At 41.9% G+C, this 13,423-nt stretch overlaps 1 protein-coding gene across 4 annotated transcripts in view; it reads right to left on the bottom strand.

Annotated features, from left to right (window-relative positions):
- Positions 1–13,423, bottom strand: part of PLEKHG1 (pleckstrin homology and RhoGEF domain containing G1) — a 223,414-nt gene that overhangs the window by 34,013 nt on the left and 175,978 nt on the right. For all 4 annotated transcript variants that reach the window (XM_059940997.1, XM_059940996.1, XM_059940998.1 and 1 more), the window contains 2 exons: positions 10,451–10,520; positions 2,708–2,754 (listed from right to left, as the gene is read on the bottom strand). In XM_059940997.1, coding sequence (XP_059796980.1) covers positions 2,708–2,754; positions 10,451–10,520 — 117 coding nt within the window. The remainder of the gene's footprint in view (positions 1–2,707; positions 2,755–10,450; positions 10,521–13,423) is intronic.

Below are 13,423 nucleotides of genomic sequence, written 5' to 3' on the forward strand. Positions count from 1 at the left end.
TTGCCCAAGGATAAGACCTGTAAGAAATCCTGAGCGCACTGAACTCCGGATTCAGGCCACTGGGAGACATCCGAGGACAATGACCTGAGCGGGTCTGTGCTCCTCCCTGGGGACAAGAGGGAGGGCTGGGGGAGTGACTGGTATGAAGAAAGACATCTGTCAAGGTGTGCAGGAGACATTTAATATCACCAGCCTGGATCCGAAGGGGAAAGACGCATTGTCAGATGGGCTGAAACACCTGGCGCTCATGGCTTGTGAAGACGGGGGTGGGAAATCTCGGGCCTCAGAGGGCAAACTGATGGGAGGCAAGGGGACAGGAAGAAATATTTTTCTATGAATATGAAAACCACACAATTGGGCAAGAACCGGATGTGCCTGCTTCACTGAGAGGGCCTGGGGAGCAGTTCCCTGCTAACACGATTCTTTCCTTCTTCAAAGCCAGACCCAAGATAAAAAACACTTCCTCCTGGAAACTGTCCTGACTTCTCCTCGCTGGGACTTACTCCTCGTTTATCTCATGCATCTTTAGCTTCTATTACATATGACTGAGTTGGTTCTACATTGACTTGTATTCATTGATTTGATCTTTCCTAACGGCTGTTCCACTATTGCATTTGGTTCAGTTCCGACTCTCAAAACAGTATAAACTGCTAGAAGGCAAGGGATATTCGTTCCTATTTCCTGCCAGTGTACACCAAGCTTGGACTTGTGCCCCATGAAGGACAGGCTCTCAGAAATGTCCTGCACGAATGACTGTGCCTATCGCCTGACCCTGAAGCAGTCTAGTTTATAAAAGCTGCCTTCATTTTGTGCCCTCTGTTCTTATTACTAAGTCAGAAAATTCTTCTTAACATAAACTTCCAAAATTGCAAATTCAGAAGATATTTCTTCAAATGACATGTTTATAATGAAATTTACACAGACATAATCCTCCGAACAAGCCCCTCTAGCATCTTAGATCCTGATAATTGGGTCCAGAATTTTGTTGATTCCTCAGAGTTGGAATGTTTTTTCCTTTCCCACAGGAGGAAGTTTTGTGGAGAAGTTGAGGGCTGATTCTTTGATTTCTCTGCCTTAGGGTGTGGTGTAACGCTGGCTTTTAGCATAAGGACCATAGCTTTAGTTGGGGCATCCTACAATTTCCTGATATCTTCAGGAGAGAGGTGGAAACAACATTGCTTAAGTGAAACTGTGTAAAATGTGGGTGGGTCTATAGATAAGGATATGGATAAATGTACTAATCTGCATGTGGGGTGTTGTTTTGTTTTGTTTTTAGGGAAACCTGAGAAAAGCATGCTTGATCCCCAACCAAATAAATCACCATAGCATGATATCCTGACCAATATTTAGAGGGGGAGATGAAAATCCTCCAGTGGAAAGTATTTTGCCATCAGTAAGCCTGAGCCTCTGGCTTCATGTCTTTTAATCCACACTGGCTTTCCAGGGCCATCCCCAAGCAGGAATGACCCACTTGTTCTTCCTGAACACAGTGACACAAGGGGCTCAGTCTACTGGCTTCTCTTCTAGGTGGACCCCACCACCCACTTTATCCTTAGGGACACGTCTCTACCAAGACTGGCTACAGAGTAGATAAAATCCCCCCAGCTCTCTTCCCAGTTCATCCCTAACATAACAACTCAAGTCCTGCTAGTCACGTGGGCAAAGAGACAGTAGAAAGGTATATGGGGTGAGGGGACTCACAAAGCTTCAGAAACTTCACAAAGATGTAGTAGCATGAGGTTTGAGGCTGGACCAACTTTGGTTCAAATCCCAGCCAGATTTGGTCACTTCTCAGCTAGGTGACCCTTGTAACATCAATAAACCTGTTGGAGGCTCAGTGATTTCATCCACGCAGTGGGGATGGGGCAGGGACGATGATGAGCTAGCACTTGCTGAGGACCTGTCAGGGGCCAGGCACTGTGCTGTCAGTGTCTTCTCTGTTTTCTGCTTTTCTTTAACCCCTCAATAGCTCTAGATTCCTGGGAAAACTACATTCAACCACATTTTGTATTTACAGGATTGAGCGCAGTACTTAGAAATCAATAAGTGCTCAATAAATGTCTTTTGCAGAAAAAAGAATTTCCTACAGTGTGAGCTGTGGTCTTAGGCCTGACTCCCTTACTGAAATGGTCGCTATATTGGCCAGAGGCTGCTCCCTAAATGGCCCTCTTGCCGACACCCCCAGTGTGAGCAAAACTGAAGCAATGATCCAGGTGGGATGATGAGTTCTCTTTTCTCACATAAGCTTACCATGTTCTTTCCTTTCTCTGAACTCCATAAAACTTATGTAGTTCCTAAAATTTATGTGGCAAAAATATAACATATTTTATCCCCAGCTAGATTATATAAACTCATTAGCAGTGCATCCCATATTCTTTAAAACATGGCGCATATACAAAAGGGTTAATAGATAAGACTTCTAGCCCAACACAATTGGTTTACTTAGTTTTCCACTGAGGGAAACCTAACAATCTTTTTGGTCTCCTTTAAGGTCTTTCACAATTTTTCCCTGTGCTGGCTCTGCTAGAGAGTCCCTAAGCCTGAATGGATCAATATCTGGGTACCCCTGTGGTCCGTTCTCAGCATGTTTGCAGTTTTCCCACAGTACTCAGGGCAGCGCCAGGCACATAACGCCTACCGACCACATACACTGCACGGACTGACTTAAAACAATATGCAGATATTCCTGCACATTCACAAGGCGTACCTCGGATAGTTAGTGCAATACTGGGTGTAAATGTGGAACTCTTCACTCTGCAAGGAAACAAAAGAAATTTTATGGGCAAAAAAAGCCGAGACAACAACAGTCAATTACAAAGAAAAGATATATCATTCACACCTTTAAATTTGTTCCTGTAACCACACTGGCCTGTCTCCTGAGCCCCTGTGGCAATCATCCATGCCTTTTTATCTACCTTGGGTTATACCTAGAATCCACGTGCACTTGAACTCATCTGAGTTCATTAAACACTTATTGAGCGTCCGCTGTGTTAGCTGAATCTGAAGGCAAATAGGAAGAGGAAGACAGTAGGGTTTCTGCCCCCAGATGCTCGTAGTCCTCTGGGGGATTTGCAGTGTGAGAGAGAAATATAGGTAGATAATTTAAATATCATGTGGTCAGAACATGTTGAAGGCATATGCAGGGCACAAGAAAGTCGCTGCACACTTTCAAGCCCTGTGTGTGCAGTTCTCTCCGCCCACTGTCTTTCCCACCTTTTTCATCGGATAGCTACTAGGCACCACTTGACATTGAACTGAGGCTTTATTTCCTCTTAGGGGACTTCCTGAGTCCTTGGGCCAAGCCCACTGCTCCTACTTGGGACCTCACAACACCCAACACCAGCCCATCTCGCAGCATTTGCTGAACGATAATGACATTTTCTGCATGTCTGTCTGTCTCCCACTCTACGCTGTGAGTCCCTGCAACAGGGGGCCCTACTGTGTTCATCTGGCACATAATGTCTGTTGAACTACTGAATCCCCATCTCTCCTACGAAGCTGAAAATTTTTTGAGAGCAGGATCCAAGTCTACTCACCTGTATGCGTCCAACGTGGCAGCAATGCCTCAAATGCTTAAATATTTGGCTAACTAATGGGGGCTTCTTGCCTTTTGCTATGATCATATTCCAGGTTCCCTCATCAACAAATTCTAGACATAATATCATTTCACTTTTACAAAAAAAAAAAAAAAAGGTCATGAAGAACCTAGGGGCAGGACGGGAATCAAGACGCAGACCAACTAGAGAATGGACTTGAGGACACGGGGAGGGGCAAGGGTAAGCTGGGACAAAGTGAGAGAGTGGCATGACATATATACACTACCAAACGTAAAATAGATAGCTAGTGGGAAGCAGCCACAAAGCACAGGGAGATCAGCTCAGTACTCTGTGTCCACCTAGAGGGGTGGGATAGGGAGGGTGGGAGGGAGAACAAGAGGGAGGAGATATGGGGATATGTGTATACGTATAGCTGATTCACTTTGTTATACAGCAGAAACTAACACACCATTATAAAGCAATTATGCTCCAATAAAGATGTTTAAAAAAAAAAGTATATATCTTTAATAGGAGGACTTTTAAAAAGAAGCATCCCCGCAATGCTATTATCATATTTACATAATTCCATTGGAAGGACTGGGAGGCTGGGATTAGCAGATGCAAACTATTACATCATATACGATAGACAAACAAAAAGGTCCTGCTGTAGAGCACAGGGAACTAAATATTCAATATCCTGTGATAAACCATAATGGAAAAGAATATGAAAAGAACAGATATATGTATAACTGAGTCACTTTGCTGTACAGCAGAAATTAAACACAACATTGCAAATCAACTATACTTCAATAAATGTAAAATAAATAAAGAAGTAATTCCATACTATCATGAGGGTTTGTCATCAGTATTCCTATTTCCTACTTTCTTTTTTTTTAATTATAGTTTGCTGTTTGCTTTGGAATCCAAATAACACCCACACACAGCAACTTGATATTGTTGATATCTCTTAAGTCCCTTCTAATCTATAAATTCCCCCTCTTATTTTCCCCTTGCAATTAAGTTGAAGAAAAGCCAGATGGTTTGTCCTGCAGAGTCTCCCACAGTCTCAGTTTTGCTGATCACATCCCTATGGCTTCCTTTACTGTGTTCCCCTGTCCTCCACACTCTTTCTGGTTTAGGAGAGGTTTGATCAGATTTAGGTTTCATAATTTGGCCCGAGTACATCACAGGTTAGACTATACTTAAATCGGGAGGCATATGATGTCTGGGTCTCTCTTTCTGTGATGTTAATAACCATTGGTGGGCTTCCCTGATGGTGCAGTAGTTAAGAGTTCGCCTGCCAATGCAGGGGACACGGGTTCGAGCCCTGGTCCGGGAGGATCCCACACGCTGCAGAGCAACTGAGCCCGCGCGCCACAACTACTGAGCCTGCGTTTTAGAGCCCGCGAGCCACAACTACTGAGCCCACGTGCCACAACTACTGAAGCCCACCCGCCTAGAGCCCATACTCTGCAATGAGAAGCCACCACAATGAGAAGCCCTCATGCCACAACGAAGAGTAGCCCCCGCTCGCCGCAACCAGAGAAAGCCTGAGCGCAACAACGAAGACCCAACGCAGCCAAAAATAAATAAATAAAATAAATTTATAAAAAAAAAATAACCATTGGCAATTATTGCCTAGATCTGTTAATTCATGAGGGGTTACAACATGGTGATATTTCTATTCTACTATTCTGTCTTCATTTATTAGCCAAAATCTTTCCAAAAAAGGAACTGCCTTAGACTGGTTACCCTGCAGTTTGTGGTTTGTATGGGAAAGGCAGGATAAATGCTTGATTCTTTTCCTTGATTTTCAAAATAATGCATCGGTTCTCTAACATCCTGCAAAGGGCTTGGGTTTTTTTTTTTATATATATATATATCACTGTGATTTCATGAATATAAACATATTTCATGATTTTCCGTTGTTTTCAGTTAGTTATCTTTACTGATGCTCAAATGATCCCACCTTTGCCCAGTAGGAGCCTCTTCTTGAGTATTCGTGACCTACAGCCTCCAGTAGCTTCCTTGTTTTCTGATGTGACAAGATGTTCCAGACCATCTTGTATATTTACTTCCCTACACTCACTCTTCGCAGAGCCCTGATTCCTTTAGGTAGGAAGTGGTATGTGGAAACCACAATCTGAGTTTTAGGGATGCTCTTGCTACTAGGTTAATTATTATTCCTAGGCCTTTTCAGTGGACAAAGCTAGGAATATGGTGTTTTTTTAAAGCTAAAATACATGCTTAGTTCATACTAATTCTTGTAATTCAGATTCAGGACTACAGTGTTTTTAATTAGCCTCATTCTTACTCTGTATTTTCTTTCTCTTACCAATTCCAGTTCTCAGTGACACAAATGTAAATATTCATTTGCTTTATCCCACAATATACACAATAATTCCAGAATAACAATACTAACACCATTATATATGATATCATTACTGAAAACAGTTAAGGATGTATTTGTTGTATTTTGTCCACAGCATATTTTTCAGTTGATTGGAATTTCCTCTGTGTGGTCATGCCACAAACTGGATCTGCAATTAGACTCATTGTTTCATTTTGCTTTCAATTAAAAAAAATTTTTTTTTAATTTATTTTATTTTATTTTTATTTTTAATTTAATTTTATTTTTTTAACATCTTTATTGGAGTATAATTGCTTTACAATGGTGTGTTAGTTTCTGCTTTAAAACAAAGTGAATCAGCTATACATATACATATCTCCCCATATCTCTTCCCTCTTGCGACTCCCTCCCTCCCACCCTCCCTATCCCACCCCTCTAGGTGGTCACAAAGTACTGAGCTGATCTCCCTGTGCTTTGAAGACCGTTTTAAACTTGAACTTTGGTTTATAACTATGTAAAATAGATATATGGTTTCAAAGTCAACTCTCCAAGGAAATGTACATTTAAAGAAGTCTGGCTTCTAATCTTTCCCATTCTAGACTATTCCCTCCCTTCCCCATCAGGAACCAACTTTTAATCTTACAGTTTATCCTTTTTAATTTTTTTTTAAACATACACATTTAAATATAAGTATAACCTCCCCTATTTCTGAATAAATAAAAACAAGCTATGCCAGTGATTCTCAAACTTGAGTATTAGAATTACCTCGAGGGCTTATTAAAACACAGATTACTGGGTTGCACTCCCAGAGTTTCTGCTTTAGTAGGTTTGGGTGGGGCCCGAGAATTTGCTTTCTAACAAGCTCCTGTATGATGCTGTATACTCACTATACTTTTGGAATAGATTTCTGGAAGTAGGATTGCTAGAATAAAGGGTGAATTCAGATGTAATTTGGCTAGATATAGCCAAATTCTCCTCCACAGGGTCTATTTTGTTTTCCCACAATTACAGGAGTGTCTGTTTCCCCATGGCCTTGCCAACCTAGTATGCTGCCAAAATTTTAAGCATAGTATTTTAAAAAAAATCTAAATTAATTGCCAAATTCAAAAAGTTAGAAGATAAAAATATCTTGATTTCTGGCTTCTCTTGAAAAAGTATTAGATCCACTGGCCCTGGGCCTACAGTTTCAGGTAACATTTCTGTCCCTGAGACATGAGTGCCTCGATGGCTCTGGCCTCCACCTGGGCCCATTATGTTCACCTGTTTAGCTCCTGAAGGCACTGGAGTGTCCCGCCCGGCTCCAGCGATAAGAAGGGCAAAGTGATTTGCCCAAGGTCTTCTAGGAAATTAACACCAAGCTAGAGCCTTTCCCTGTGTTTGCTCACACCCTTTCAGTTTCTTGCTTCTTTCCTGCCTCCTGCCACACTCAGCCTGGGATTGAACAATTAGCAGGCCGATTTCCTCAAATTTAAGGACTTTTAGGATCATATGGAATACCAAACTTAAACACGACGGCCTCAATGAAAACATTTAAATTACATCATCTATGTGACCTACACACACCTACCCTAATAAAGCCTCAAGGCTTCTGCACAACTGAATTTCTGTGCATTTTGTGACATCATGGCTCTATTCCTACCTTAGACAGTTTTGATTTAAATCAGTGACATATTCTTAATATAGAAGCAAATGCATATTGGATCTTAGATTTATAAGCTCTGTGGACAATTCAAATAATGGCTTTACACAAAAGTCAATAACTCCTAGTTAGTTAATTCCCTAAACACCTATTTCTTATGATATATGCACACAAGTCCTTTTCAGAAGTATTTAGGGAGAAAGAAGGCAATGATACAAAAAAAATTATACAAAAATAGATATTTTCTTCTATTTTCTTCTGGTTATTCAACTCTTTCAAGTTGCAATTAGAGATGATGTCAAAATGAGACATTTAATTATAAAAGAACCAAAACACGATACGCACGGCTGGCCAACTGAACACACAGGGGATCTGAATGTTTATTGAATGAATAACCAGAGTATAGAAATCTGTATGATTTTAGGGTTTCTTCTGCTATAAGGTCAATTTCTCCCCACCCCACCTCTCTCCTTTTCACACACACACACACACACACACACACTCACTGATTCCTGAGTACTATTCACAGGCCACTATGAGAAAGGCTTACTATGTAAATAGCATAGGGGTAAGGTGACACTGACTTGAATGCACTCCAGTTACACCAATGTCTGATACCAGCACTTTCTTGAGGATAATTTCAGTAAGCGGTGGTGGTGCCTGGCACTAGAGAGAGAAAGGCTCCAGTGGGGAGGGGGCCGTGCATCAGGGGAGAGGAGGAGGTTAAGGGGAGGTCGGGTCTCTGAAGACAAACTTCGTCTCCCTCCTAAATTCCGCCCAGGGCCAGCTTGGCTGACAGTCAAGATGAGGGATGGAAATGAGAGTGGAGGTGAAGGCAGGAAACCAAGGAAACCTGTTCCAGGTGTTTCCAGAGTCCTAAGAGCGGAGAAACGCTCAGCTGGGAGAGAGCTGGGTCTGCCTGGTAAGGACTTTTCCCGTCCCTCTCGAGAATGGCTTCAATAGCAACAGCGCCTGTTGTTCTTCTATGGGCAGCAGCAGGTAAGAAGTACTGTATTCTCCTCTGGCTGTGGCCTCTCCGTACCACAAAAGCAAGGTCAAAGATGACTCTCTGTGGAAGCCCCAGTGACTCAGATAAAAGCAGACGGCAGCCGCCAGCTTTACCTCTTTCATTAACAGCCTCTCGATTAAAGCACTTTTCCATTCCTCCCCAGAGGCGAGCAGCTGGCTGTGTGTCGGAAGTGTAACATCTTCCAAATTTCAGGGCGCTGAGTAAGAAGCAGGCTGTGCCAGACCCCACACTCCCTCGCGATTCCCGGCTCACACACGAGAGCGTGGAGCGCTATAATCAGTCTTCTAATTAAACTTGGCAACATCACAACGAGAAATCAGATTTGGGAGCTGGCAACCTGGCACACAAACAAACTTTTATGTGAATAATTAGGCCAGAGCTAAGCGTACGCTGGACCAGCTTTAATCAACGTGTGATTACAGTTAGCAGTAAAAGCCCCAATGTTTCCAAAAGCTTCTATGCTGTTTATGTGCTGTGGTGATTGTAACACAGCTTCTTTGATATACTCAGCATATCTTTTTACCCATTTCTTCCTCTTTCGTTTTCCTTCTCTTTTCCAAATTCCTACCCTGCAGGAGAATTCACTATAACACAGGCCGCTTGTGAAAAGAATTGTGTGTGCAAGTGTGTGGGCACGAACACTCGCACCCACAAAGTCAGGAGTGTTTTATATACAAGCCCATCAACTGCCTTTAAGGAACCACACTTGAGCAGAACCTAGAGTGTTATGTTTGGATTCAAAACCATTGGATCATCAGAAATGACCCCGTGGAACAACCCCGGAGCCCAGCCAGGCTGGGAGGACATCTTCAAGTTCACCCCGGACTCCAGGATTCTGAATGAGGTGCTAACTCTGGGCTGACCCCAAAGCACTGTCATGAACTTTGCTTCAACCTTTGTACATCTAAAACCACAACTGCAAAAATCCTATGAGGTTTTACTGCAAAAACAATTTCTGCTAGAGGTTTTCTAAACAAAACCTGTTGAATTTTTAAGAGAAACGTAAGATTCTATATACAGTAGGTAGCGTGTCGAGAAAGTAATGTTGTCAAGCAGGGGTCCCCAATCCCTGGGCTGCAGGGTAGTGCCAGTCTGTGGCCTGTTAGGAACCCGGCCGCACAGCAGGAGGTGAGTGGCGGGAGAGCAAGTGAAGCTTCATCTGCCACTCCCCATCGCTCCCCATCACTCGCATTACCGCCTGAAACATCCCCCCTCCAAACCCCGCGGAAAAACTGTCTTCCATGAAACGGGTTCCTGGTGCCAAAAAGGTTGGGGACCGCTGTTGTAAAGGCTTCCCTTGTAAGTTTCAGAATTCTCTCTCTTATCTGGGTACAGAATATAAACTGTCGTTTAAGCTTTAAAATTCAAATCCTTTCCTTGTGTTTTTCTAAACCATCAGTTCAACTTAAGAAAAACGTAGGAAAATTAGAGTGCATTTTTAAGATGCAGGAGATTAATTCTGCTCTCTTTATCCCCCTAATGACTAGGCTAGTGCCATATATATATAAATACTATTTATATTCTAACAGATTTTTGTAACTGGTCTAGTGGTATTGTATATGTATTTATTTTTCTAACATTTCTCTAATCTGGACTCTCCTCTTCCCAAGATTAAAGTTTTTCCTAGGAAAGATATGTAACATCATTTAGCTACTATACAAGTTCTAGGACAACTACTAAGTTATTAGCATTTCCTAACTTACTGGGAACTGTGGGGTTTTTTTGTTTGTTTTTTGTTTTCCTAGCTAGTGGGGAGAAAAAAACCCCTCAGAGTGAGAGAGACTAGTGGTGAACCTCAGCCAATATGGAACACAACGGTCATTTTAACCTTAAAATGAAAACAATGTGTGCTCTGTCTCTGTCTTGGTTGGCTCAGAGAGATGAACCCTGCTTACCTTGGACACAAAGCATTCTGCTATGGCCACAGGATCATTTTCACAGTTTTCCAAGTCTTGCAGAAGTTCACTAATAAAAAAATAAAAGCCAGAATGTATTAGGTTGTGGTCTGACAGTTGAGGACATTTTAAATAACTTAGAAGTTTAAACATTTATATGGCATTTACAAGGAATCATGTTTAATTGGATAACTGAGGACTTCTTGTCATTATATCCAAGGCTTAGGTAAGGGACTTGCCCAAGGTCATGGTGGAGCAGGGGTGTAAACACCGGTCTGACCTGTAACTCTCCCACCCAGAGGTAAGCCCTACCTAACGGTTTCAGTCTTCTAGAAGTTTGTCCACATCTGTAGCATGCTCACACATACTCATTCATCCAATAGCTTTCCAGGTACCAGATACTGTGCAAAGCACTAAGAACAAACACACCAGTGAGCCAAGTGAGATATGGTTCCTGGTCTCTTGGAGCTTGGAATCCACTGGAAGAGTCAGACCTTCAGTGAAAAATCACACTGAGAAATATAAAACTCTACATGGAGATACTGCTCTAAAGGAAAGATATGCCAGAGGAGGAAATCTCTTTCTTCAGATGAAAATCTGTATTATTTTTAATGATTCATTATTTTAAGTAACTAACTGCATAATATTTCATCGTGTGGACGTAGCATCGTTAATTTAACTGATCTCCCATGACTGGATACAATTCTATAAATGGGATTGCTGGGTCATCAGGCATTCTCAGTTTAAATGTTAACACATTTCCAAATTGCATTCCATATAACTTGGATTGATATGTACTCTGATATGTTAAGTGTTTATTTTAATTAGCTGTGTATTACATATTTAATAAAAGGTTAAACAGTTCTGCAGGAATTATGATAAAAATAGTTCTACACTTTCTTGCTTTTTGTTTCCCATTCTCGACTGCCACTCCCAAGAAACACTTCCAACTCCTAGCTGTTTCTGCTGTATGTACCCGTTTCCAAACATGCTGGTAATGCATTTTCATTCTTTTTCAGTTTTAGATATTTACTCCATAATTTTCTCAGCTTCCTTTCCTCCCATCTTCTCAACAAGTTCTGTTATGAAATTTAATTAGATTAAAAGTCAGAGTTTACACTTTATTATTTTTTTTTAATATTTATTTTATTTATTTGGTTGCACTGGGTCTTGGTTGCAGCAGGCGTGCTCCTTAGTTGAGGCCAGTGGGTTCCTTGGTTGTGGCATGTGAACTCCTGGTTGCGGCATGCATGGGGGATCTTGTTCCCTGACCAGGGATCGAACCTGGGCCCCCTGCATTGGGAGCGCGGAGTCTTAACCGCTGCGCCACCAGGGAAGTCCCCAGAGTTTACACGTTAAAGGCTATGTAAATATTATTCTCAGCTGAGCCTTGGAGTGTACCATAACTACATGTCCTTTCTTGTACAACCATGTTTTCCCTGGAGTTAAAATGCTTTTTTTTTTTTTGCTTTGTTTTCAAAATACACTCCACTAATTTACCTTCCAACTTTGCGCCAGAAGTATAATCCTTGTCTCACCGAGTTCAAACATCAGATCATCTATGGACTGTGTTCTTTCTTGCTGACCTCCCTCCTAGAGCTGCCTGTCCTTCCACCCCCACCTGGACAGGTGCTCTCCAGGCCTGTTGGGTCCTCTCTGCAATACCACCCTGATGGTGCCCTTCCCTAGCTCTCATGTTGGATGCCTTGTTTCTCAGATACCATTTAAGCCATTTTGTCTCCTTTGGGTGATTCTACGACTCCAGTAGGGGTGATAGGCAGTACATTTTCTGAGACTCTTCCTGTTTCAAAATGTTCTCCCTTCACACCTGGCTGATAATATCGATGGATATAGAATTCTTGGTTGGAAGTTATTTTCCCTCAGTTTTCAGGGAGCTATATGCTGCCTTATGGATTCTAATGCTGCTATTGAGAAGTCCAATATCATTCTGATCTGCGATCCAGGTTCCAAGTGACCTGTTTTTCAATTCTGGAGGTTTTTGGCGTTTTCTGTTTGTTAATATGGTTCTGAAATGCTGTGATGGTTGGTTTTGAGGTGGGTTTTTTTCATACACAGAGCCAATTTGAATATCTGGGAAATGTTCTTGAGTGCCAGTTCTCAAAATGACCCCTGGGTTCTTGAGATCCCTTCAGGAAGTCCATAAGGTCAATATTTTTATAAAAATACTTTGACACTGTTAGATTTTTTACTTTCATTCTCTTGTGAGAGTACACTGGCCTTTCCAGAGGCCACGTGACCTGTGATATCACAGATGGAAAGGAGAAGCAGATATGAGAATCCAGCTGTCTTCTAGTAAGTCAAACAGTAAAGAGATTTGTAAAAATGTAAAACAATTCCAACACACACAAAAATGTTAGTGGGAAGAGTAGTAAAGTTTTCTAGAAATTTGTGGATTTATTATTATTGAATACATTGATATCTCTCTTTTTTTAAAATAAATTTATTTATTTATTTTTTGGCTGTGTTGGGTCTTTGCTGCTGCCCACGGGCTTTCTCTAGTTGTCGTGAGCAGGGGCTACTCTTCGTTGAGGTGTGCGGGCTTCTCATTGTGGTGGCTTCTCTTGTTGCAGAGCACAGGCTCTAGGCGCATGGGTTTCAGTAGTTGTGGCTCGTGGGCTCTAGAGCACAGGCTCAGTAGTTGTGGCACACGGGCTTAGTTGCTCCGTGGCATGTGGGATCTTCCCGGACCAGGGCTTGAACCCGTGTCCCCTGCATTGGCAGGCAGATTCTCAACCACTGAGCCACCAGGGAAGTCCCCACTGATACCTTAATAGTTTCTCAGTTTTAATTTCTGTCATGGTAAATGAAACATCATAAATCATAAACAAAAAAGCTTTTTGGGCACTTAGTAATTTTTAAGCATGTACAGATCCTGGGACCAAAAAGCTAGGGAAACTGTTCTTGAATTATGGCTTTAATACTCCCTCCCCTCCATTAGATTAGACACTTTAA

This window comes from Balaenoptera ricei, chromosome 12, assembly GCF_028023285.1.
Source record: "Balaenoptera ricei isolate mBalRic1 chromosome 12, mBalRic1.hap2, whole genome shotgun sequence".
NCBI lineage: Eukaryota > Metazoa > Chordata > Mammalia > Artiodactyla > Balaenopteridae > Balaenoptera > Balaenoptera ricei.